At 37.2% G+C, this 27,818-nt stretch overlaps 1 protein-coding gene across 4 annotated transcripts in view; it reads right to left on the reverse strand.

The window, feature by feature from the left end:
• Positions 1–247: 247 nt before the first annotated feature.
• The window catches only part of PIK3R1 (phosphoinositide-3-kinase regulatory subunit 1), a 55,193-nt gene continuing 27,622 nt past the window's right edge, over positions 248–27,818 (reverse strand). For 2 of the 4 annotated variants that reach the window (XM_069880726.1, XM_069880727.1), the window contains exons 2-15: positions 27,589–27,681; positions 25,816–25,890; positions 22,881–23,012; positions 21,798–21,999; positions 21,519–21,598; positions 10,924–11,026; positions 10,156–10,254; positions 9,855–10,035; positions 9,265–9,390; positions 8,115–8,257; positions 7,661–7,837; positions 7,479–7,547; positions 5,219–5,389; positions 248–4,786 (exon numbers count right to left, since the gene is read on the reverse strand). In XM_069880726.1, coding sequence (XP_069736827.1) covers positions 4,597–4,786; positions 5,219–5,389; positions 7,479–7,547; positions 7,661–7,837; positions 8,115–8,257; positions 9,265–9,390; positions 9,855–10,035; positions 10,156–10,254; positions 10,924–11,026; positions 21,519–21,598; positions 21,798–21,999; positions 22,881–23,012; positions 25,816–25,890; positions 27,589–27,681 — 1,841 coding nt within the window. In that variant the 3' untranslated portion in view covers positions 248–4,596. Of the gene's footprint in view, positions 4,787–5,218; positions 5,390–7,478; positions 7,548–7,660; positions 7,838–8,114; positions 8,258–9,264; positions 9,391–9,854; positions 10,036–10,155; positions 10,255–10,923; positions 11,027–12,424; positions 12,797–14,560; positions 14,853–21,518; positions 21,599–21,797; positions 22,000–22,880; positions 23,013–25,815; positions 25,891–27,588; positions 27,682–27,818 lie in introns of those variants that run through there. The other 2 variants (XM_069880730.1, XM_069880729.1) reach the window with 2 other exon arrangements.

Raw genomic sequence — 27,818 nt, forward strand, 5'->3', positions numbered from 1 at the left:
TTACAAGAGTACGAGATGAGCATAACTTTTGGTATTGTTTAACATGAGACTATTCTGGAGCTAGTCAGCTGCTCCATTCAGCTCAATACAGTGGATGGCTGTGAGTCAGTTGAAATTATTTGCTCCCTAGTTCCTTCTAACAATATGGGTATTTGGATCTCATTTTCAAAGCAGGCCACATAAAGACAGGAAGTCAGATGCTGGTAGATAGACATCTCAGTCCTCAATGAAGCCTCAACAAATGAAATGCAGTTTTAAAACAACCTTTATTCTGCTTGAAGACTTATTACAATTTTTAAAGCAACTTAAAAACAAGACACAGCTCCATCAACTCTATAGCTTGAACAAAATTCCAAGGAGGCATGTTTTCACTGTTGCCTTGTAAAGGCAACTTACAACCTACTTTACCCTTCACCTCTCAAAGACCATTTTAAAACAAACTAATCCTAATGTTTTAAAGACATTTAACAGAGCCTTATTTTTAAAAACAAGAATAAAAAAAATAGCAGCATCTTGGGCAGCTAATGCTGTCTCATTAGGACAAGTGCAATGTAATGTTACCAGCTCCCACAGTCTGCTTTAGTCTTCAACTGCAGTAAATATGGCATGATTCAACGTAAAATGTTGCACTTTGGAACCTTGTCCCATGGGAGGCATTGTACTTTGAGCTGCCCATTCCTAAAGTGACCCTGAAAAAAAATATCATCAGGATTCACTTTCCCAACTTAATACCATGCATAGCAAAAGCACTGTGTGAAAATCGGCATAAATTTTCCCCATTAGAAGCATCTGAATGTTTTTCCAAGCGTTATTATTTCATTGCCAATTACAAGACAAAGCCATTTCTTCACTACAGAACAGTTGAAACCAAACAGAAAATTTGAAGATTTGGTTTTACAGATTGCTTGACAAAATTTCTTACATAACTGAACCATACAGACAAGCTCTATTTAAAAAAAAAAAAAAAATAACCAACAACACAGCAGAAACTCAGTTTACCCACTGTAGTTGGAAACATGCTGCACCCACAAAGGTCTAGTGTGCATGTATGTATGTCTTCAAACAAAGTTAATAGTACCACTTACTGAATTCAGCAAAATGATCATGTCTGGTGTAAGTGCACCAATACAGGTATCTATTCATACATACACATAGTAAGTGTGCACACATATGCACAGATAAATATCCCCAAACCTGCAAATTCAAATTTCAACTTAAGGAAGTCAGAAACTATTAATTTTGCTTGTGGGTTTTGGTTCTCTGTGATGTTTCATATCCTTTCAGAGGCCTTGTGAAAGTGCTGCTACAGTGCAGCATAATTCTGTGATTTAAAAGAAAAAAACAAAACAAAATAATTCCCCAAATGAAAAAAATGTAACAAAACAAATCCTACCCTCGATTCATATTAGCTGGAAAACTACATGTTAATAGAAATACAGAAAAGCATCATTTTTCTTCAATTATATCCACATGCTTTTTTCTGTTTATATTAGTCTGAAATCAAATCAAATCTGGAATGAGCAGTATGGTACATTAAGGACAAACAGCTCTGCAGTGAATAGGGCCTTTGGCAAGACACAGCTCTGTGCATTAAGGAAGGAGGGAAATGCAGAGGCCACACAATATGTAAGTACCAAAGAAAACCCACTAAAGCCAATTTGAGGGCGTAAGTCATCCTTGCAAATTGCACAGACCCTGCGTAGGTAGAACTTCCCCTTAGGAAGCCCTAACACTTATCCCCACAACATAGTGCTTATTTCTCATTGTTGCTTGTGCAAGAAAATGAGTGCCAAATTTGCACACACACAGTTTTTTTTTTTCTCTGCTACAACCACAGATGGAAGAGAAGTTGTACAGCATGATGGAAACAAATGATATCCCATACTGGGCTGGGCATGCTAAGGATATGGCCCACTGACAGCAGAGGTTTTCTTAACATGAGGAAAATAAGATCCAAATGCCCTATCTACAATAAGTTTCTTGACAAATGCTACATGAAACATCAATTCAGATCACATATATCTTGCTTATAGAGAAAAAATACAATTTTACTCTTAAAATATTAAACATTCAAAAATTAATATATGTCCAAAGAATATCTTGGATTGCTACAAGTGTTAAAATGGTTGTATATTGAACTAGTTTGTAACTTCAAGCCCAGTAGTATAACTGGCATGCTAAGGTAATAGTTGGTGCTTTTCATAGTAAAAACCAGTTATTAGTAAACCAAATCTACATGGTCCTACAGGCCTGAAAAAAGTGTGGAATGAGGAAGGGAAAGGATGAAGACTAAAATTCTATTCAGAAAACAATATTCAGAATAATTGTGTAAGTGATGACTATCCCCATACATTAATATTGGTTGATTCTTGTTTCCTGATATAAATTCTAGTAAGAAAATACATCTATAGGAAAGCAAAGACAATCCACCAGAAAAACAGCACAAAATCAAATCAAACAACTTACAGCCTCAGAAATGAAGGAATAACATGAAAATTAAAAGATAATATAAAAACTACTAGAGACTGGCAAATACCTTATTATTTCAAATAGCTTAATAAGCACTACATACTTTGAATTAAAACGTTTATCTCTATAACAGAGCTATTAAGAGGGAACTCCAATGGTTTTGCTCTTTTGATTGTGTGTGCAACTTTCATTACTATTAAAGGAACTTGCCTTTGCATCTTGAGAGGAGAATAAATTTTTATGTTCACTAGTGAAAAAGTTCTAGAAGATTACTCCGAACTTCATTACTTTATCAGTTTGCAATATACGAATTTCCTTGGTGATCAGGACAACAAGTAACCATTGCAAACCATCCATATTAAAATTGTCCCAGAATTTCTAGTAAGTTTGCTTTAAGAGGAATTCATTTACTTGTTTCCTTTAACTAAACCATAATTTTGTAAAATCCCTGATGCCTGAAATTACAGAAGTGTTCACTTTGATACTGCCTAAACCTGCAAACTTACAAAAATAAATCTAGTCCAAAATGTTAAGTGTGATATCCTAATCATTTTCAAAACAGAAATTTTCCAGTCTTAATTAGCTCTATGTTATATCCAGACATTCTTAGTAAAGATGGGAGCCTTTTATTCACAATATAAAAAACAAACCTAGGCAACAATTAGAGAAATTTCCTTCATATGAAACAAAAATACCATTACATGCTGACAAAAATTCTGTTGCAGTAGGTCAAGAAGTCATTTATTTACTACGAAGAGTGGATTCATTCTGAAATCCAAACTATCTCAGTAGCCAAATTTCCTTTGTGTTCTTTTTTTTTTCCTGCAATCACTAACAGAAAAGGATACATAATTTTTCATCTTCCAAATACAAGGACAATCATGACGGAAATTCAAAATGCTTCAAGAAGCAAATACAGCACGGTACCGTATTCTAAAGATATCTCCAAACCAATACTGTTGGATTCAGTGATATTTTGTAATGTTCATACATATTTTATTGAATAAAGCAGCTTTGAAGCTTATCAGGCACTGCCCAACAAATTATTTAGTAAAAAAAAAAAAAATCACTAACGTTTTAAACTTTGAGCTAGTAGCTCAATATTGTATGCAAAGAAAATTGGAAAGTATTTCATAGCCAACTCTTGCTGGCTTCCTGTACATTTTTTTTTTAAAAAAGCCACAAACAAACAACAAAATGAATAACAAAAAATAATAATCAGGAAAAATATTCTCAGGAAAAAGAAAGAAAGAAAAAAGACAACAAGGAAAGGAAAATAAGCTTAACCTGTAGATATGCTTGAGGAAAGACTACAGCCTAAAGAAAATTCAGTATTGCATAGCACAGTCTAAGAATTCAGCTCTCAGCAAACAGAAAAAGGAAAAAAGAAGCAGTTTGGTATTGATACTTTCCATCAATGACAGTTAGTCATCCAATACTATTTACATTGTTATCTACTGTATGCCACTGAAAGTCCTGTTTTCTTCAGTCTTAAATATATTCTTAAAACAGGATTTCTAAACATCTAAACCAAACCCTTCCTGGCACTTTGCTATTACAATTAATCTGAACAGCATACTGTAACTGAAGTTCTTTTAAAGTGTCCCTTAGAAATCAAAGTGCCATTCTGCTACATAGCATTCACTAGGAACCAAAAAAATCCACAATGCTGTGTGTCTGGATCCATTGGGTGCAGCAACACCAAATCCAAGCCAGGTTGTGATCATGAAATTCCAATAACCGAATGAAAAAGACCTCTTACACCTCGTATCTGGAGAATCCAATGTTCTAGCTGGTAAAGCTTCAGAAGTGGTCGTAAACAAGCACCATGGTTAAAGGCCTCTATGTCCCTGCAGGGAGATCAGATTAGGATTTTCCTCTCTTGTGTTTTCTTTTCTTAATTTAAAAAAAAAAGCACTTCAGATTAGAAATGTACATTCACAGCTTAATACTGTGATCTTTCCCACTGCAGTTCTGAAGAAAAGCTCTAGTCCCATCTGAAGACAGATAGCTTTGATACTGCAGCTCAAAATCTTGAGTAAGGCTGAAAGGAGCCTTCTCTCTCCAGAGGCCTCAGTGTTGTCAGATCTTTAGAAAACAACCAAACAACGCAGAGTACTAAGATCTTCATCGCCTCTGCTGTGCATATACTGGGTAGGCTAGTGTGACATTGAGAGAGTCATTGTGCTGCACGAGTGATGTGTGTTGATAATGTAGCACCAATTCTTTGAGCGAGTTGTATAGGTTATATGGCTCTGCAAATCCATACCCAGTCGGTGTTTTGTTTATCACGCAGTGCTTTACTTCTCCATCCACCCTAAAGAAGAAAAAAAGCAACCAGTTTTAGTTTGTCAGTTCAGTGAAGTTAAGCTAGAAAATACATTACTGGCAATAAATCTTAAGATGCTAGTGACTACACAGAAATCCTACCTTTTGTGGTGGGATAATGGTAAAAGCCTAGGTTTAACCTGAATTCCCAGGTATTGTGCTAGCTTAGGGAGGCAAGAGATGGGCAGGACTTTGCAGCTGCACCTAAAGGAATGCATCCATGCTTTGGTTTCCCCTTTTTCTGTGTAAGGCTCATCTGTGGGAGTGCCACAGGTTTGAGCTGTGAGCCTCAGGACTTGTTGGTCTCCTTCTAAACCCAAATGTCCAATGGGATTCATGTATATGCAAATGTCTATCTGTTCTTGGCTCTAGGTAGGTGACTGAAATATTGGCTACATTACTCAGAAATTACAATACGTACACAACAGAGCAGGCATAGCAGCCTTGTTTGCTGCTCTCTCGAACAAGGAATGTTCCATCTCGCTTTCCCCGTAGCAAATTTTCAGCTTGGCTTCTATTGATATTTCCCACGTTCCATGTTCTCTCATCATGATGGGGCAAGTCCTCATCATCTTCTACCATAGAGTATTGGCTGTTGAAATAAGACAAAATGTGTTTGTGAAACACATAGCAGACAAAAATCCGTGAACTAGGTAGTCCCCATTTCTCATTACTCAGAAAGAAAAAAAAGAAGTCAGTGGTTAGTAGGATGCCTTCCTGGTAAAACTAGGAATGTAAACCACTGCCATGTTTAAATCACTGAATAAAAATAAAAGTTCTGTGTTTTGTTTCTTATAAAAACATTCATGTAAATCTGAAGAAGGATATTAAAGGATGCTGTTATCTTTCAGAATCTGCTGTGAGAACTTCAGTACTTCTACCATTGCTCACTGTTTTGGTAAAAAGCAAAGCCCAACAAAACCAATACCTTCTGAGTTGGCTTTAAAGAACACTTGGTCAGCAGTGGTAAATCATGCAATGTTATCAACATCAGCTGCTGCTTAAGAACGCTACAAGCAGTTGTACAGGTAGACAGATCGAGTATTTATATGGTGGCTGGCTTTGTGTAAAGGGTGCCTCTCCTTCTCAGCTTGCAATCAGATTGTGTTTGGCTAATATATTTGTTCTTTCTACAATAGCTTTTAATCAGTTTCCCTCAGTCTAAGAAATCATGTTTTCTCATTCATCCACAGTTCTGTCTTTCTGAAGATTCTCAAAGTAGTCTATAGAAATCAGCAATCTCATGCAGAATTCAGCTCATCAGAAAGAAGGGTCCTTTCATTTCTTTAGCTTCCTTATCTTGCAGTACTCCCTTGTCCTGCATGATATTGAAATGCATTCAGCAGTGGCTTTAATTTCAAACTAGCACCTAGAGAAAGCTACTCCTGTTTTTTCTGCTGCTCATTATAATGATTTTTTTCTTCATTACAACTTTTTTCCTAAAGTCATATTCTGAAAGTTTAATTTTTCAGCAGAAATCTGAGCACTTACCAGAATCACCGGCAAAAAGAGTCACAGAGAAAATGAAGACTTTCTTTAAATGATTTCAAGTACTACTTTGATGCTGCATTCAAACTACAGCCTCACATTATTATTTAACTACCGTTTAAAGGACAGGAGTACTACTGGAAATGGGTACCTACATATTCTCCAACTTCGACCTATGCTAAGACTGAGTGAACAACTTGGCTTTAAAACATGTGTGCCATTTTTATCCTCTGCTTCTACCAGTGTAGCCACAGCAGAGACGTAGAGTTTCCAGGATAACTGCAGAAGACTAAGTAAACCAAGCCAAACTAAAATAGATGCAGACAAGGCTAGAATGAAAATCCACAAAACAGTCATTGTCAGTCTGCTGCTTTTGCTACATGTTCAGCCAGGCAGTGTAGAAGGCATGCACAGTACATACAACTACCTAGCCCTAAAATGTTGACACAAATATTACTCACACAACTTTGGTTTTCCATTTGTTCATTCTTTACTGTTACTACACTTTTGATATTATTTTGTGGCTTGCTTTTGTTTAAATTCTACATTCTACATTCACACCACCTAGGTGCTTTTTACTTTTTTTTTTCCCCAGGAATGAAGTATTCATTAGCCAAGTCCCTGTCAGAACCTATAGTAAACTGAATTGCTGAAATGACAGAACGCTATCCTGCTGCTTCTTAGAAAAATCAACCAGATCACAAAATCAGAGTAGGACCACTTTTTAGCATACAGAATCTTATCATCGCCAACAGCAATGTGAATATAGTGATGTGGGTACCACTATATTAGATAGTACCACACTACCAACACCTGAAACTTGGAAAAATTCAGGTGCCTGCCCAGGCCTAAGAGAATTCTGAACAATTTATTCATCCACATGGCATGTCTTTAAGCACTAACAACTTATGATCTCTGTTTTGCTGGTAAGAATAAAGACACAGGTTAAATTTCTGTGCTTTGCTATAGTAACTTGATTATGCACTTCCCTGAATAATGGAGGGAAGAGGGTGAGACAAAGTCCTTTCTAATACTTGCATGATGTAAGCTGCCATGTGTTAACAGCGTGCATTGTTACTGAAGACCTAGGTTTGAGATTTCCTGTGTGCAGTCCAGGAATTAAATATGCTTTATCTCAGTTTTGTGTAACATGATTTGAAATACCAGAAAGATTTAAATCTTTTGCTACTCACTCTTCTGTATTTTCATTTCCAAGCCATTCATTTAGCTTCTTTTGCCGAACACCTTTTTGAGTCAGCCACCTGGACAATAAATCCAAATAAAATCAATTACTATTCATGGAAGTTAGATGCCAATTAAAAAAAAACAACCCTCACTTAAAACATATAAATTAATAATTCATAAACATACTCACATTAAGTACTGATCTCTTGTCTTCCTCAGCTGTATGAGGTCTGGCTTAATGCTGTTCATACGCTTGTCTATCTCCCTATATTCAGCTGCTTGCTTCTTTAAATCCTCTTCTAATCTACGCCTGCTGTCCACAATTTCACTTATCCGAGACTTCAGTTTTTCATAGTTGTGCATAATCCTGAATGGAATAACGTGGTAGGTTACATTCTAATGATGTCTGATTCATAACTTTACAATCTGCTACACAGCAGTGTAGAGACTTAAGTGAATGTATTATTTCTCTGGATGAGGCTATACATCTTGCAAGTTCACATCTACCCCATTTGAGATTTGGTTTGCTTACAAGTGAACAAACTTCAAGCCTGCCATCTTGCTTTTGTTTTAGGCAGATCTATACCTGGCATGGTTTATTTCTTCAAAGTCATATAATTTGAAAAGCAAATACAAATACTGACCTTTGTATTTCTTTCTCATTGCCTTCCCGTTTAAATTTTTCAATGTACTCCTTACTGTATCTTTCTTGCGTCTGGCACTGCTCTTCAAATATTTTTATTGTTTCATTAAACGCTTCAATAGCTGTTCTTTTCATTTGAATTTCCTGACAACAAAATAATTGTTATTACAGTTGTTATCAGACAGAGGGAGTGATTTATTGGCTTGTATCACAGAAACAATTCAGTATATTGTAACACAAGACTTTAATATCCCTTTACCAGAATGCATTCTGTCTGCAGAGGCTTGTAACTCAGAAAGAACAGGCCTTTGCAAAAGGCTACCCCAATGAGGTTTTCCAAGAAAACAAAATTTCTAGACAAAGAGCTAGCTACAACCTTTATTTTGTATAAATTTTATTTGTGATGAATAGAGCCTTACAGAAATGCACTTTGCCCTTCATACCAACTAATGTCCTCATAGGCTTATCTGGCTTTCTGAAATGGAAATGTAAGACATTGGCCTGCACAGGTCCTAAGAGGTCACTTAGTCCATCCCCCTGCCCCTACATTGCTAGTTGACAGCCAAGTCTTTTAAATTATTAGTTCAAATTGCCTGCACTCCACCATTCTTCAATTATTTTTAGGCGTATTTCCTGCTTTAAGAAACAGCCTTGATTCTGGGTCTGTAAAACAGTACTAGCTCCAATTCAAGACCTGGCTAATAATTGATCAAGTTGAAAGAATAATAGAGGCAGCTTTCCATTCCTGCATTGTATCTACCCAACATCTCTCTACCTTGCATAGAAGAAATCAGACCTTTCAAAAACTAGTAATAATACAGAATGCTACCCTGCAAATACGTCTTGGAAATGGTAGCTCAGCTTGATGATGTCAGTATGCAGAAGTGTTGGTGAATCAAGGCAGTTCTGTGCTTGCTCTAGACTGGGGCACAGGATGGGTTAGGTTACAGGTGGTGGCTGTTCCAGCATGAGGAAGAGATTCTACTATACCGAGCAAGCACATCAGATATGTTTCCTCTTTTGGGCAGTGGTAGTGGAGGCAGAAGGCAGAGGGAGGAGGATAGAGGTAGATGGCAGTATGAACTTATAGTAATATTCTTTTAAATCTACAGAAGTCTTCCAATCTTGCTTTGGTTTCAAATCTAGCTTACCTGAGATGTTCTTGTGTAGTCTTCATAGAGTCTATCATATTCTCGGCTTTTCTCTTGAAACTGGGTATTATATTCATGCAATTTCTTTCCCACAGCTTCAATGCTATCCTCTTTCACAACTTGATCCTGGAATGATGAGCAGAAGGAAAGATATTCTATAAAGAAACAATTATATTGCACAGATTTTGATGACAAAACTACTTAAAAATGCCTAGGTAGTTAGATGGTAAATGTGACTCCTCTTTCATCAATATGGATACACAATATACTTTAAGCATAATATGCAAATGAGAAATTACTGACATAAAGCAAATTTGCATTGCAAGTATTCAGCTTTATACTGAAAATTATATATTTTATCATTAATGAGGTATTTATTAACATAAGTTTATTTCTTAATAATATATCTGCAGTATTTCAAGTTTTATATGCAAACTGTGGAATTGCTTTTATATAAACACACTCATTTTTATACTCACTTTATTTTTTCAAATATTAGCAAAGCTGAAGTTGTTCATGACAAATGACTCCCTAATCTGCAGTAATTTCTCTGTATTTAAGTGAAACACAAAGAAAATAGACCAAATTACCTGTTGGTACTTAGATACTGGATAAAGTAATTTTACATCCAACTTAGGATTATACTGAGCTAGAGATTCATTCCGGTAGTGGTTTATCAGCTCAACCACAGAGTTGAAAGTTAATGGGTCAGAAAAGCCATATTTTCCATCTCGATGAAATATTTTGATTAATTTGTTATTTCCTCCTTTCCTGCAAACAAAGTTTGGTAAAAAATTAGGCAAACTTCAACATGATTTCCTAAAGAACACTTTAAATTGCAGTATTGCATTTTACTGTCAAGTATTAAAGACCTAGCATAACTAATCTTACCTTAGTGTAAGTGTGTAGTCCCCAAGCATTTTGGTTGAAGCATCCCGTACCAAGAAGGTACCATCAGCAGTGTCTCGAAGCTTCTCATTTACTTCTTCTCTAAAATGAAAGCAAAAGTAACCAATCATTTCTGCTTCTGGTCACTCATTATCCTCTCACTCTGCTTTAAATTCTTCTTCTTTAAAAGTGGCTGGTATAAGCCTTCTTGATCTCCATGTTAATAAATACAGTTATTAAATAACTTATTTAACATTGCTGGAGAACAACTGTGATATAAAAATGGTATATCTATGTCCTGTCACTGCTGGACAAAATTATACTAATGCAAAGGTCTTTCTGCTTGTTCATACAAGCCTGCACAATTGGAGCAGCCAGTGCTTGTCTAACATACCTATATATAGTACAGTTAAAAATGTTGCTAATATATGGCACTTGTTAGTCTGGCTTGTTAACTGTTGTGCCTGCAGCTGAGATTCTGGGTTGAAGACAATACTTATTTCTCAGTGTTGCACTTTCATGCTAGTATTTCATATAGCTGTCTTAAAGTAACAGAAAAATTATTTCATACACTATGTTCTAACTGGCTGCCAATAACTTTTTAGTCATGTTTGGAATAAAACCAACTGTAATATGTTTGTGTTGGAAAACATCCTAAAACTGTCTCTTAGACTCTAATTTTTCTATACTTAAGCATAATACACATAGATAGAATAGCACAGGAAGAACATAAAGCCAGGCATAAGAAATACACGTTTTGAGCTGATTTACCTCGAGATATCTCCCCAGTACCATTCAGCTTCTTGTAATGACATGTTGTTATTCAAGCCGTTGTTAGTTACAGTATTAGGCTTTGGTGGCTTAGGAGGCAGTGCTGCAGATGAAAGGGGGGGGGAAGAAGAGTCAGTTATAATTCACTGAAAACCTGAACGTATATAACTTGAAACGATACATTAGTACATAATCGAGAATATAAAAAAAAAAGAACAGCTACAAAATAGTTTTCTATCACTCAAACGCTTTAAGAAACATTAGAGAAACCAAGATATTTTACTGAAAACAACATGATTCACCAAGAAAGATATACTCTTCCAACAAAGTATGTTACTCTTCCAGTAATATTTTTTAAGCAAAATATAACACCATACTCATCTCTTCCCTCTGTGAAGAAAGCATCTGAGAAAAAAATAAGCCTTAAGTTTGCTTTTACCTTCTACTCTCTTCAGGTGAATACAAAGCATAAAACATGTAAAACGTTTTTGGCTGTTTCTCTCCTATGTAATGATCTTGGAAGAATGTTATTGCTTCCTCATCTAGAAACTGAGTAATAAAAGATGCAACCCCACAGTGATACTGTATATCTTAAAAAGAAGAATTGGGTTTTTTGGTGATCCTCAGCATTCTGTGCAATGACTTGCCAAAAAAACACTGTAAGAAACCCATCTGTGACCCAAATATCCTTTGTGTTAATCTTAGTATTCTATAGAATGAACTGTGTTCCAAATGCTAGAAATGATTAAAAACCACATCCCCCCCTTTTTCAATGTCAAAGCTGCATATGTATACCAGTGGGTGCCAGAGAAGATACTGCAGCACTCCTAACTTAGTAGCAAGGGGGACTACATTGCAATCAGGATTAAATATCAACCCAGTTCTTTTAGTTCTCCTCTAAGTATATCATTCCTCACAAATGCCTCTGCCCTATATATTATGAATGGCTACAAATGCAATGATTTTTAAATTGAAATGAATAACAAGATAGCGTATTTTTATATGATATGAAAGCAATGATGCAATTTCAGGTACTTAAATAAAACTGCTAGATTTTAAAATCTGTTTTTCCTCAAACAATCCAAACCACTTATTTGTAATCACTGTTTCAGGAAATAGAAGTGTTATTACAGCACCTCCTTTTAGTCACGATGTTGAATGGAGATAGCAAAAATAATAATAAAAGAAATAAGAAATGTTTATGCTATAATGGCAGAACCAGAACTACATCTGACAGGGAAAAAAATCAAAACAGAAACAAGTCAGTTCAGTAAAAATTCAATTAAGTAAGTAGACAGGTATTTCTACAGGTATGACTCTAATTACAATAACCATGCACTAAATAACAATTTAATCTAATTTATTAAAAGAGAAAGATAAATAAAACCTATTTGTATCAATGACAAAATAAATAAATCCTACATATCCACTACGAATTGTTTAGCATCTATTGTAAAGATCAAAATCAATTAAGTCTTCCACAATAAGACTGCAGTTTTACCTGGTGGATCCATCTCTATGTAAAACATCAACTCTGTGCCACAATTTATATCTGTCTTAGGATAGTCTATATCCAGTTCTTCCATATTCCAAACAGTATTGTACATCTGTACGAGTTTCACTGAGTAAGCTCACATATAAGAAAAGAGTCGGGCTCTCTTTGTAATGGTGTCTTGGAATTCATTTTAAAACCTATAAGGGGCTGCACTGTAGCCTATTACATCATAATCCTCAGCCAATCATGTCAAAATAATGTCACCAGACCACTCCTGTTTCATCATTTTGTTCTACATTAATCTTAAAACAATTTCAGCATTGGAAAGCATCTACATTTAGCAGAACTGCACTATAAACCTGGTATTACAAACAAAAGGAGTGAGTGGGCTCTCCTTGCCTGCCTTCACGGATTATTTTCCTGACTTTGCTGCATGGTACAGTCCAATTCTGGCAGGATGACAAAAGGCTGATATGCTGCAGCACGTAGCTCTTACACACAGGCACACACAACACACGCACACTCACACACAGGGCAGCTCCCTTTAGAAATAGGTCGGTCACGTCTCAGTTGCATTCTGCTGTTTGGATGCCTAAGGTTTATCATTCAAAAAGCTTTAAAATGCTTCAGGACCTGCTGTATGTAATAAAGATGCAGGAGGCAAAAGAGCATGATTCTATGTATGTATCCATTACACATACAGACACCCAGGCACACATATATAGACACATAATGATATATGGAATATGTTTTTAAAGTTCGCAGATTTCTATTATCTAAATGGACACAGATGTCTGATACTTGATATTATTATATAAAATACATTTACTGCAGAGATGTCTTCCCCTCCCTTATAATTTTGTAATAAAAACCAATTCTAATCAATCTAAAGCCAAAATCCAAATATCGTTATCTTACATTCAGCAGACTTGCCTAAACTGTAGAAGAAAGTAAAAACTTAGAAAGATCTTGAAACGAAATTGTGCTGAATATATAAAGCTAGTCTTCAGGACACAACAAAATCTAGTCTGCCTTTTCACATTGTTTCTCTACCTTGCTCTCACTGAGATATTTTTCAAGTTAATTGTTTTTAAAAGCTTGAGTGCCTTGTCAGTGTCTCCTTCCTTACTTGACTTTATGTCATCAGTATCCTCCTACCATTTAGAGATATTCCTTCTTAACTCCCCCAACGTTGACTGTAACACTCTCAGATCTCTTGGAAGAAACATGCACAGATAAGACTATTAATTCCAGAGCAGAATGCTGTGTGAAGCAATGTGACTGTTTTATACTCACTATGAGCTATGGGGGCAGAAAACCAGATATTAAAAATAACCACAACAAAGAGTAGCTGTAGCAACTATCTGTGCCTACATCATAAGAAATTCTAGCGTGGCTAAAATATGCTCTATCTCAGAAATACTCATTAAAAAATTTAACACACTTTACATCCTTCCCAAATATTTCACACATACCTAATCCTTCTCTGTGCTCCTCAGCAGCTTACCCATTTAGACAAACATTAACACACAAGAACATGTCTGAAGTACCGACAGCTACAAAAAAATGCATGCATTTTATGTTAATAAGCTTAAATTTATTCAGAAGCAGACTTTGCCCTCCCTGTTTAGACAGACGTACCCCAAAGATTCCTTCCATTTCCAAAATGAAATAGGATCCTTAAAATCATCCCAGACAGAAGTACAAACACTGAACTTAGAGGTTTAGCCCACCTGCTACCCAAACAGTTAAGCTGCCAAAGTAGTTATTCAAATTAGGTTATAAAGATTTTGTACAAAGACTACATAGCTGCATTTAGGTCTCCTGTGGGATTAATAAAGTTTTTTATTCAGTTGAATAAAGGCTTCCAGGAAAAATTATTTCTCCAGGGTTTCACTAGTGGCCAGATTCTGGACTGCCCACACTTATTCAATCAGGTTGGTGCTCAGCTCAGAGTAGCCTAGCTTGCAGGCAAGGAAAGACAGGAGACAGATACGCAATAACTTGGAGAGGTATCAAGGTACTCAGCTTTCACTCATGTATCATCTTAAGATCATGAAAGCTCTACTTGGTAATCAGTTATAGTAAAATACTTCCATAAGATGATGAAGGAAATATGCACAGAAATTCAAAATCACTTACTTTGTAAATTATGCATTGCAAATTCTTGCCCTTGTAATGCAGGCTGAAAATACAATCCAATGATCTGAAAAATTAATTGGTTTCCTCTTATAAAAATCTTGCTTAAAAACACTGCAAAATCTCCTTTTACTAGGAAGCTCCTCTGAAGCAATGAAGAAAAAAATCTGAAAAAGACACTGCTATGCTTTCCAACCAATGTTCCATAAAAATCCCTAAAAAAGCTGAAAGATGTAGTGAGAAAATCCAAGCCTTCTCTCCATTCTTAACTCCTTAAAGCTCTGTGCTGCGCAGAAGGTATCCACTTACTCTTGTTCATCATTAAAATGTGAACCTGACTTTAGTACTGTAAAAAAAAAAAAAAAAAAGAAACCACTGGCCTCAGTAGCTTGCACGTCTCTCAGATAAAGATCTCAGTTTCATGATTAACTCAGGCAGGTTCAAATATTTGCTGAGCCAGGGATGTCAGGTGGGGGAGGGGGGGTCAGATTCAAAGTAAAAGTTGTCATCAGCTAACAAGTGGCCAGTGCAGGGCTAACTTTCTCATTTTAGCAAAGTAAATGAGAAGACCATTGTAACAGGCCTTAAAATAGTCTCTTGTCACCGGCTGCTGAATGCAGTGTTAAAGTTGAAAGAACACCATGAAGAGCCAAATACAGGAAGTGGCTAACTAACTTACTGCAGAAAAAAACCCAAGCAGAATCAAAATCTTCCTTGAAAAGAGCTGCACCTCTCAGCCGAGCCTGCTTGCAAACACAGTATCGCTTCCTACACACTCACACTGGATTGCAAATACACGTGCTGCTTGAAGACCTTTAGCATGAGGCTGTGAGGCATTTTATCCATCTCCTATAAACTGAAAAGCGTAGAAAAAACACCTCTCCAAATCCATGTTGTTCTCTAGTAGATCAGGATTTTTCATTTCTTGGGCAGGTGGGCAAAGGGACTATACAGAAAAGTCAGGTTTAGGTCAAATATATTTTCCTTGGTTTAGTATTTGGTAGAGATCAGAATTGCTAACAGAACAGAGCAGCAACTGAAGAGCCTGCTCCTCATTGCGTACAGAGGTTAACTTCTTTGCCAGCTATGTTTTTACAAGGAAATAAATTCAAAGTGAACAGAGAAGACGACCACAAGATTTAATTCAGAGAAAGAAGAGAAGGGAATTAACATGTTCCTCCCACTTGCTGGAAAGAGTGAGAACTTCTAGAAGCTGTGTTTCTTGAGATCAGCTTGTGCTCCTTGTGACTTTAAAATGGCAGTTAAAAGTTTTCAGTTCTTGGTCACTCCACCTTCCAAAATCCTCCTGTGCTACAAAATACCAAACTCACCTATACCTGTTAATGAAATCCCAAATATCTGCAGTAGATTTTTAATGTTTTATAGTTGATTGATTAGCTTCACCTAAAACAATCCCTTGCTTTTCTAGTTTTAGGTTTTTCCTACTTGAACATTTGTTAGCTCTACATATAATTGAAAGCACCACAATCATAAAGATACAGCCTACCACCACAGTCATAAAGGTAAAGCCTAATGGAGATGGTAACCTGAGTTCCTGAACAAATCTAACTTCTGCTAGCATCTGATATGCCTCTTATATCCTGTTACAATTACAGAAAGGGTTGATAACACTTGTTGTTTTATTGAGTCACGATACAGAAACATATTCTCAGACGAGAAAAGACAACCTAAACCTGGTTCACTCTAAAAAGCACAGGTACCCATACACAGATAAAAGATAAAGCTTTTTTCCAAAGTACTTTTTTTTTTATTTCAGTGCCTTGTGCAAAAATAAATGCCTTATATTAAGTTCATGTAAATTTTAAAAACTTAAGTGGTGTCCACTGAATCTATAGATTTGTATTTGTATTGATACATAGATTTGTATTTGCAACAGCCTACTGTTTTTTGCAGTTATACCCATAGTGTTTCTCTGCCTATAAAGCATTGCTTTTCTAAAAAAATGATGTATGAAGCAGGAAGAGAACTGACCAGGTTTGACAGGCTTGCATGTGTTCGTTACGCATACTTATGTACAAATACAGACACACATATATCAATCTGACAACAAGTCTAATAATGTCGTACATGCTATTTCAGTCCTACCAAATACCTTCAATTAGGTACTGAGAAGCAAATCAAAACTTAAGCCAAGAATATAGCATTCCTAGGTACGGTGAATAACAAAGCACTTTGCTCTCTGTTAAATCAGGTATAAAGCCTGAACTTATTAGCTTAGAAGGGGAGCCCTCTGCCGGGTGAGGCATGGATGTGCAATATCCCTCTCAAGAGACATCAGCCCTCTGTGGGACAGACTGCCTTCTGCTCTCACCAAACCACGACTGGCGCTGCGGATAGCCCAGCCAAGCCGGTGACATGACGCAGGAAAGTCCTAACGAGGGACAGCTTTCCTTCGGATTTGCTTGTGTCCCCAGGGCACTACTGACAGGACTGCGGCTTGAGCCTGACCGCTGCAGCAGGCCAGGGGAGCGCTGCGTTCAATTCCAAGAGGAATGCTACCATGCTTGCTAATATTTTGTGCAGCTAAAAGCAAAGTGTCTGCATCTTGATGATACTGCCAGGACTCTCACTCCACCACTAGCAAGTGAGCAATTACATGTAAGACAGTCTCATCACATTACCTCACTCTCAGCTATGACCTTGCGAGCAGTAAAACCTACCTCTTCCTGCTTAAAACTGCAATATTTCACAGCTTGAGCGTTATCTACAACGTTACTTACAAGCTTGGGAAACAGAAGCAAACTGGGATAGACAGTCCAGACAAAGCAGCCAGGCTTGAGTTAGTGTACAGACCATACGAGGCTTTGATTCATCCACACAGGACAGCAGCTCCTTCCCACCACTGCAGTAGCTCTTCCTCTGTTCCTCACCAGTAGTCTGCCCACAACGCCACCTCCCTATGTTGCCTTGCCCTTCCACCATATCCACCTTCCTCTCTGCCTTCTTGTGAAAAGACACACTTTAATCTCGCACATCCAAAGACACTCCATGCTCCTCAGCACCCTGCAATCCCAAGAGGACCCCTTCTCCTTATGTTCTCCCTAAAAAACCCCTCCCAACTTTCCTATCACCTACCTTCCCCAGTACGACCTGCCTTCCCAGCTACCACCTTCGAAAGGACTGCACTGCTCAGAACACAGGGACAGCTCTAGGATCTGCATCCCGGGCAGGCCTTGTTCAGACAGCAAAGTCAGGAGCCCTTACAATCCTTGAAAAATAACTGAAGAAAACACTCGGTCTTCCATACCTACAACCATAGCCTACTATTCAATATTTAACTGTAAAAGCACACGTGCCTTCACACTTCTTTATAATGTGTGAGATTCTGAGAGACATAAGCAGCACGGTTAGCTATAATCTGTTACAATTAAGAAATTTTCTTCTAATATTACTATTTTGCATATTTAGAGATGTATACTTTGTTTCTGACTGTAAAATCAGCATAATCCTTTAAATTCAAGTCTGTGAAGCTGTTCATCAAGATGAGGTGTTAAGATGAGACGCTAAATCACCCAGCTTGCCCACTAACACCAACGTTTGCCTCCTCTACTGACAAAGCTGAAGAACAAGACAGGAATCAGAAAATGCGTCTGGCTACCAATTATTCAAAACACCAACCACTTCCCCAGACTTACTGCAATATTACCATGTCTTCACCTACTACATACATAGGCACAACAGGTATTTCAACTTCCGTATGTTAATTTTTCTAGTGGGCTAAGCACTATTCTAATTCACAAACTAAAATGCATAGTTTGCTCTTGAACACTGTGACAGAGAAGAAAAAAATCAGTCCAGAAAAAAAATCAAGTAATGGCCTAGGAGTAACTCCAGTTCTTGCATTACAGTGTGCAAAACACCACGGTAGCTGTAAGATGTCCAATTAAAGATGACCAATTTAAGATATTAATTTTAAGATATAAGGTCCAATTGCATACTTTCTTTTGCTTTAAGGCAAGAAGGAAAATTAGTGTGTGATGCAATAAGAAAAAATCCCACCGTTGTGCAAAGAGGTACTCCCTCTTTAGATCAATTACCTCTAAAAAGTACTGTGTAAGATAGCACTAAAACTTCATGCCCAGCTCATTTTAAACAGGATGTTTTCATCCAGGCTTGGGAATAACAGAAAGAAAAAAGAAAGGAGGAAACTATCACTCCAGCCTGTGAGGAAAAGAAGAAACCTGGTAGCACTGGCTTCTCTGTTATTGCTTAGCTGTCACTACATTATTTTCAACAAGTACAATTCTTTCTGCTTAAAACTCGTAACTTAAACACTTTTAAAATTCCATTATAGACTGTCATTCTCAGAACACTTACATGAAAAAAAAAGGTATCTTTTCTAGGAATCTTCCTTTTATTACAATACGTTGAAGCAATTTTTATGGAAACTCAAGCTACCACAAGCAATAATCTTGAAGATAATAACAGAAAATACACCTTAAAGTCTTCTATGAGAACAATAAAAAGAGCATTTCAGATCAACTGGCCACCGAATGCTTTTGGTGAGGAAAACAGGCTCATGTTCTAATCCTGTAAACTTACATAACATTCTATTAAGACTTAACTTTTGAAAATTATTCCAACACTTTACAGTCCTAAGAGCAGAGGCTAGCTAACCAGAGACTGTAGCGATTAAGGCACGGACCCCGCGATAAGGCAACAAGTGACATTACCTTTATTGACAGGATGCAAACTTTATACAGTGTTTCTGTATCCAGTCAGCAGCTACCGCAAGCTACCCCAGTGAATTTCCACCTGTGAGAATCCCGCAGTTACAGTGATCGAGTGCAATCCACTATTTACCACAGATGTGGCCCTTATCTTCATATTTTCAGTCTAATGCATTCTTTTCTTATTAACTCATGGGTCTTACTATAAGATTCCAAGGTCTCAACAAGTTAGCAAGCATGAGAACACCGGCTGTTTGCTCTGTGCTTGCTGCTAATATCACGGGTATGCCAAGGCATCAGCTGCTTGTCCCAGCACACATGCCACAGTGAAATCTTTGATGCTCACAAGTGACTACAAAGATTGAAAATTCATATCTGAGGGCATATTACTGAACGTGCAAATGCCCTACTAAAAAACATTCCGCTGCCCAGGATCGACTTCAAAATGCACACAGAAGGAGTTCTACTTTTATAATAGACCATATAAAAAAAAAACCCAGGAGACCTTCAAAATAAACTACTGCCTTAAAGTATTAATTAATGCAGAAGCAGTATTAAAAACAAGCAGATGTTTTATTACAATTATTAATGTAGCGTCAAAGCCTACTGATCTGCTGGATGCAGCCACATTTCTTCAAGCACCTCAATTATACCTCAAGATGACTAGACTCCTTGCCCTCATTAGTAGTTCTAATCTAATAACAGCACCTTTCAGTTTTATATTTCCCTCATACGAAACAACTCAGGATGGCATGCAACTAAGCAATCTCTCTAGTACAACTAAGAAAACTCTCACTGTTGACCCTGCCTTTCTAACCTCCCAGTCAGGGCCTCTAGCCATATGAATTTACATAACTTAAAGCATATGTGAATATATAATTAAAAAAAAAATGCAATTAGCAGACTCTTTAGAATATTAGTGAATTCAATGAAGTATTTTGTTTTTTAAGGCTTATAACAAGTTATTGTTAAAGAAAATAATTCTTTAACAATCGGTAGTTATTTGCTGATACTTAGTAAAACAGCACAAACAGTCATTAGAAGACTGGATGGACTCTCATGGTTGTTATGTAGCATTAGGAGATAAAAACCACTGTAGTTCTGGAAATAACTGCTTAACTGACAAAATTAAACACAATAGGTACAGGTATAAATTAATAGGTATAAACTAGCTGAAAATAGATGAACACTACATGTTAGAGAAAGCTTCCTAACTAACAGAGCTGACAAAGTTGGAAAAGACTTCCAGTCAAAGCTATAAGGAACAAAAATCTTGGCCATTTAAAATTAATCTTCATTTGTTGATGAAGGGGATTATACAGTACCCCTATCTGAAACACAAGAAATAAGACATTCTTCTGCTGCTCTAGCTCTTCTTCTAGGTCTTAAGCAGACTATACCTAGAAGCCCTACTGCTATGAGCTTTATCTTGTACTTTGAATAGAATGGCGGGAGACCTACAGCCTACCCTATGCTCTTGTTCACCATCACCCTATTCTTTGCTTGGGTATTGTCTGTTAATAGGCTATAAAAGAAATTACTTTAAGCTAACATATAAAGTTTCCCTGTGTAAATAATTTCCTTTGCGCATAGTTAGCAGCTCTATCTTGCTCCTACCAAAGATCTGATTTAAAACTGAGGATTTTTGCATAAATTAAGGGTGGGGTTTACTGCTTGTTGGCTAAATTAGATGCTAACTCACAAAATCAATAAAAGTGTAACCTAACTTTTCTGACTGGAGTTTTAATATTCTCGGCGTATTTTATGGATGCTGATAAATAAATCTTTAAAGTCTTTAGATTAAAAAATACATATAAGTAAATAAAGGGAGAAGTCTTACTTTATTCTGATGATCTCTATGAGATATTGTAGTTCTAGGAAAATTTGACTGGGAGCGGAGTGAGAGTTAAATAACACCTCCAAAATTTGCTTTCCCCCCACTACTGCATGACATACATTCTACTAGTTTACAAGCCTTAAAATTCACAAGTTCCTATTGACAAGTTACTGAAAAGGAAACGAAAGTCTTAAGGCTATACAAACCATGTGTACTAAAATTATTTTAATGTAAATGACAATTTCTTATAAAACAAATGTTGCACGCCACTACAGAAAATATGAACAACTTCTACTTAGTTTTGTAGTTATGCACTTTTTACATTAAGTTTTATTAGAACAGAAAAGCAATGAGCTTTTAGTGCCCTTAAGTTGAATTTTAATATTTAAGAAAACAATGGTATCTAATTTTTTAAAATAAAAACATTTCCTACCTGGTACAGACTGTCTCTCATTCCATTCACTTGTGATTAAATCCTCAAGGATTTTTACGTGGTGTTCAGTATTATCAGAGCTGCAAGAGATGGAAGAGATAGTAAGAATTGGTGATTATGCAAAAATTTACATCAGAATTAGTCAAAAAATATTGGAAAAACTTACAACATAACCCTCCATATTAGACATAAGATCAGAAAATGAATTAATTAAACTTAATTTTGCATATGACTAGCCCATATTTTCAGTACAAAATACAATAAAGATGACCCACATACCTTGCTGTCTGAAATTTGAAAAGCAGAGGGCTGAAAATTTCAGACAGAGCCCTTGCATTCAAAAGATTTTTGCTGGAGGCTTGACAAACTCTGAGGAAATGTTTGAGCAAATACTGGAGTGTGAGCCAATACTGGGGAGGTATATTTGGAGATCTGATGAGTTTCTTCAGCAACTGAGCATAATCCTCCGAGTTCTGCACTTCTGCAAGCAAACAGAAAAAGGTTCTTGATATCAGCACAGGAACATTCAATGATTAAAATGAAACTATATCTGATGCTTTTGGAAGCATAAATTGTACAGCAAAAAACAATAATCCTGTCCTTCATTTGTGTCGTAAGACTTACTTTTTATTTTGAAAAAAGTGAAATGTTCAGCGAAGAGTAAAGAACAAATATTTAAAAGTCAAGTGGAAACACATACGCATTTTGGTAAAAACCACAATGTGTTCAGAGTGTACTGGCAGAAGTCTGTCTCGTGTTTAGTGTCACACATGATTGGATAGTTCTGAGATGCACTAGATAAGACTCACAGGTGTTGTTCAGACTTTGAAGGTTACCAGTAACAATATCCTGTCCTGAGATATACAACAGAATAGCTGGCCCACAAGCTGAAAGCCTACAAGCTGTACTTGCTTGAAATGACCATAGTACATGATGAATCTTACATGCATGTAGCTCTCACTTCATAATCTGCAACTCCCAATGTACCACAGAACACCATGACCTCTAATGCATTCACTTTGTCAGCACTGATAAAAAGTTAAAAATTAGCTTTCTGCATACAGATAAGTCCTTGATTTTTCCGCCCACTTCTATACTTATTCTACTTACTGAGATGAAGAGAGCTGTGTTATCCCTTATATTTTCTATTATGTATACCTAAACAGCTAAGTAACTTATGCATGTCTAGATCTGAACTGAAGCAGCTTTCATCGAAAGCGGCAAAGGTATATATGTTTTCTGAGATGCTGTCAGGTTCTGCAGAATCTTCCCTGTTCTGTGGATGATAGCAGGACCACTAGATATTCAGAATCTTAATAAAATTTTTTCTGTTTGACATTTAAAATAATGCGATAACCATACCTTGAGCTACAGAAATCATGTCACTGTAAACCGCTGCTGGAATGATGGGATTTGGCAGGTCCAGGAGATACCTCTTGAGAGCATCTGATAAAGTGTGCACATCAAATACCTCTAAATCCAACGAAGCAGCATCTAAAGGGAAAAAGCAACACACGTTTGAAAAACTGGAAACTGGAAAAAATATAGAGGCTTATGATACTAGGGCATCATACGAAGTCAAAAAACTGCCCACTTATATCTAGCTTATGTGGAACTACTCATAAGAATGTAAGACACCAAGAAGCATCTTTGAGATGAAGAACATACAGTGCTCAACAGCATGCCCAGGTCTTTTGCATGTGACAAACCAAATTAATTCCACAGCTGCATGTAGTCTTCTGTAATTTACAAGGCAGGGGTGCACTCAGAATAATGGTAGTGACCTGCTGTATGTTGGCAATGTTATGGAACATCAGAATATTTTTAACAGGTTTCTGTTTTACTTGTAAATATTTTGTGTAAGTATTTTGTAAATATTTTGTAAGTATTAATCAAGGGTTCGGGCAGATGCAGCTTCCCTACTTGTGTCTACTTCTACTATAACTGGAAGTTTGATTAACAGCTTGGGGCTCCAAGCCTGTAAATATTTATGTGAGGAAGTCGAAACATATACACGTGCAGAGCTGGGTGCTGACTGGTTTATGCAGCTGCTAGGGCTTATCTTGTAAAACCTGATACTCTTCCAGGACAGTTATGGCTTGCGCTGAGATTTGGGAGTGTCACATAAAGGACTACTGGTTAGCACCAGAACAAGGAATATTAGCAGCAAAAATAAAAATAGGAAAACACAGAAATGTTTACTTAGTGAAAGAAAGATAAGATTCATCTTAAAACATGAAACTCTGGCACAGTAAGGTCATAAATGTTTACAAAGACTGATATTTGGTAGAAGAATTAAGAAGTATTAGAGGTAATGCTCACCAATTTTCTAGGCTAGTCAAGTCCCCTGAACCCATCTAGCCAGTTTAAACCGAATTCAACAGGGATGTAGAAGGATCAGATATGTAGTATGTCTACACAGACAGTGAAAACAGGCAGTCAGGAGGTGATAGTGAGAAACTTAGTGCTCCTCCACCTCCTTTCTGTGCAGCATGACCTCAATTCTTACCAGACACCAAAGCATTTACACTATGAATGGTTCAGATGATAAAAAACTTGCAATGTGGGTATGAATTCTACAAGGGCAATTATAGAGAATCCAACCACAATTTCATAAGAAATATTTTCATTAATTTGTGGCTTACAGGATGCTTTTATTTCATATGCCATGTTAAATCCTGGTTCTTTCTGTGTTAACCCATTCTCTGAAGCACATCCTGAATTAGTATAATGAATACATGAGTAAGAACAAATGTATGGTACTTTGCAGCTCTTTGGGTGTAATGTGATAAAACGACCTGGACTCTTCGCATCTGCTGAGCTGGCCAGATGCAAGTCAGCTCTGATTTTGGAGCTAGATAGCACTGTGTTGAAGCTAACAAGCAGTATCCAATTAATATAGAGACTATTTTAACCATAAGCAGAAAAGCACAGTAACGCAGTTCACAACTTTGAGACAAAAGTTGACCTTGCTCTCTGAATTAGCACGCTCTTAATTCTAAGACAGGAGGTGGAGGAAGAGATCTATTTGTATCCAGTATCTGGACACACAGTGCCTATCTTAAAGACAACTCAGAAAGATACACTGTTACTAAAGGGTAAAGTCCTGTTCTCTCTTCTCAATGCTAATTATATTTTAAATAAGAATACATATAAACCACAAGTTCTTTATCCCTTGAGATATATGAACCTTTCACAAAAGTACACCTCAGTTTAGAGACTTAAAAAGGGATTCAGATTAAGAGATATGTTCATATTGGTGCCATAGAAAATCTGGATTTATCTGGACTTAAAAATAGAATTACAATACTAAAAATACAGCTTAGGCTGCCAGCACCACAGACACATCTCTCCTTGCTTGCTGCATTCATATACTTCTTTATTAGCACCACAATCAGAACAGGACAGGATGCTCTTTCCACTTGAAGGAACTGACAACTCCAACAGTATCATCTCTTGTTCATCTTGCTAGTATCTGCAATTACTAAAAATGAAGAGAGCTAATTCACAGTTTGAGTTTGCTTCCTTTGTCCCTTTGGCAGTATGGCATGTAACTAGTTTCATTTTCTAGCCCTCCTATTTTTGTGCTATTTTATGCAAGGAAGCTCACACCCTACATTGCTCCCCAGCTTGCAAAAGCGTGCTCAAGCACTCCGCCTGTGATAGCTCCTGATCTCTCATACTGCAACTAAGCACAGACATGCCAGTATTTTCTGGCCTGAAGTAGAAATAAAGAATATCAAAAAGAGAAAGTTGCGTTTTTCTGTCCAAAATCTGAGAATTCAGCCTACTGCAGCAGCATTAACCCAACTCTCCTTCCCTTCCAGCATCATCTCATACAGCAGGCAGGGAATGTGCAGCTATTACTTCTCCACCTACTGGACCAAAAAACCACACACGCAAAACTGTATGTATACAAACCACCCTTTGTTTACAAAATAATAAACTGTAGCCTTACAAGCATAGTTTATCTTCATCTTGTTTCAGAGCAAAGCACCTTGTTATTCTCTGTACAGCTAGATTGTTAGTCCTTGAACAAGCAAGCGACCAAGAAACGATTAAAATAACTATTCTTGGAAGAAAACATGCAGCGTAGTCACTAATGAAAGACAACCTGCAAAAGTGAAAAATGCCTTTCATATTAAAGGTTAGAAACCTTTTTAACTTGTATTTGTCCTTTTAATGTTCTGTTGTTCAGAAGCAGATAAATATATAAGCTGAGTAGAGGAACAAAGAAAAGAGCAGCAGACTGACCACAAAATGTGTCTAGTGCTTTAAGGAAGAGAACTGTACTCACCACATTCAATAATTTGCCTTAATTCTGCTGAGCTGCTTGAGCCTTGTGTTGCATACAAAGTCGAGCACTCCAGACCTACAAAACAAAATTGATGAGATATGTTAATATTCCAGTGACTGTTGCCATTACACAACATACTTCTGTTTTCTTCAAATAAGTACTGACAGTATAAATTAGCAATATTCTTTCACCACCATATACCTACCATGCTATGGAATGTGATTGTTTTTTAAGGCTGTAAGAAATCTCTTTCTATGTGCAAACTGCAGGGTCTGCAGAACATGGTGGCCAAGGAAGATCAGAGATGCCAGCAGTCCCACATACTCTGCACAACTCTCCACAGACTGGCTGTAGGATGGCATGATTAGGAAACAGATTTATGTACCCCAAGGAAGACAACAGCTTGCAGTAGCAATGTGGGAGTCAGATCTTCCTTTATAACTTACACGCCAGCTCGGAACACCATGTCTTTGAGGTGGATAAGAAGTGGGTAATCTAAGCCAGGCCACCCCACAACAATGGGACTGGGACATGACAGAAGTTCAGACACACCCTCATTAGCTTTAAAGATTTAACTGAGCCACCTAAGTCACAAGCATGCCTAACCTTTGCTACCCTATGGAGTCAACAGCCCTTTTTGTGGACAGGTAACCCTTACAACTCCTGTCCACACAGCCCATGACTTCACGGTGTAGGTAGGGTGAGCATCACATCATTGGTGTGAGAGAAAATGTCTGTATACGTCACATAATATGTTTGATAATCCACCTAAATAAACTACATCAATGCAGTGTTCTCATGTGAAAGATGCTGTTTAAAACTTCCCTACTTCAGAGAATATAGAGAAGATACAGGGAAAGAGACCATTCCTAGGGATGTAGAACAGCAACGACTTAATAATCACAGTGGCTTTCCTGAAAGCAATACTCGCTTATGCAAACTGTTGCTAAATGTTTGCCCTTCTCATTGATACTATCAAGCACTCAGTCATTCAGGAAAGGCTTATGCTCTCTTACAGTATCAAAGCAGTATGCGAGGACTTAAGTCCCCAAGAACTGCAGCCTGAATGTGATCAGAATACCAATCTTCTTGCTCCCTGGCTGTAAGGCCACTGAATGAGCAGGGTCCACTGAGCTACTCCTTACCTTGCCAGGACTCTGAAGTCAACAGAGGAGGGGTCAGGAGGAAAGAAATAGGGCAAAAGAAGCTAGACATAGCAGAAGGAAGGGGAAAACCTCAGAAGCATGGAGACATATCAACAAAGGAAAGCAGGAGATCAACAATACCATAAAAATAGCACTGGCTGGCTCAGCGTACAGCAGCAATGAAGAACTGACTCCTGAAGCATAAAAACAGTTCTTGTAACTTTTTCATATTTAATTATTTTTTTCTCCCTCTCTTTGCGGCAAAACATTACTTGCTTAGCTGTGTATCCAATTCAATGCTTGATGGCATTTCCAAAATCATCATCAGGTGCTTATCAGTAACAAAAAACAAAGCAATACCAAGCCCTTCGTCCTCACCTAACAATAATACATTAGTTAAGTTATTAAATGTCATCTGAGGTAAGCTTTGTTTTTGCTCCTACGGTCCCAGTAAGCCTCTACTAAGCAGAAACCAATGCAACAAAACTTGAATGAGATTATTTCATGTATGTTGAGTAATGTGATGCATTAGTGGCTATAGCCAGGGGAGATGCCAGCTCTGGATCTGAGTCTGCAGTCCTGGCTCACGTAAGTAGCGAAATACTTGATACATTACTCTTTGTCCTACCTTTCTTTTCAATTGTCTCCACTATCTTGATAAGAATCAGTGGAGCAACGTCAGGAGGTGCAAACTGTTCCGTAAGATCTGGAAGTGAAAAAGCTGTAAAAGAGAAAGAAGGAAAATAAGCCAACCTACAGCTGAATGCAATTCCTGTTTATAAAAATCATAACGCAACCAGTTAATTTTTCAGTACAGAACAAATATCCCACTTGTCAGGCTTAAATGAAAACCCTCCA

The sequence above is a fragment of the Phaenicophaeus curvirostris genome, chromosome Z, assembly GCF_032191515.1.
Source record: "Phaenicophaeus curvirostris isolate KB17595 chromosome Z, BPBGC_Pcur_1.0, whole genome shotgun sequence".
NCBI lineage: Eukaryota > Metazoa > Chordata > Aves > Cuculiformes > Cuculidae > Phaenicophaeus > Phaenicophaeus curvirostris.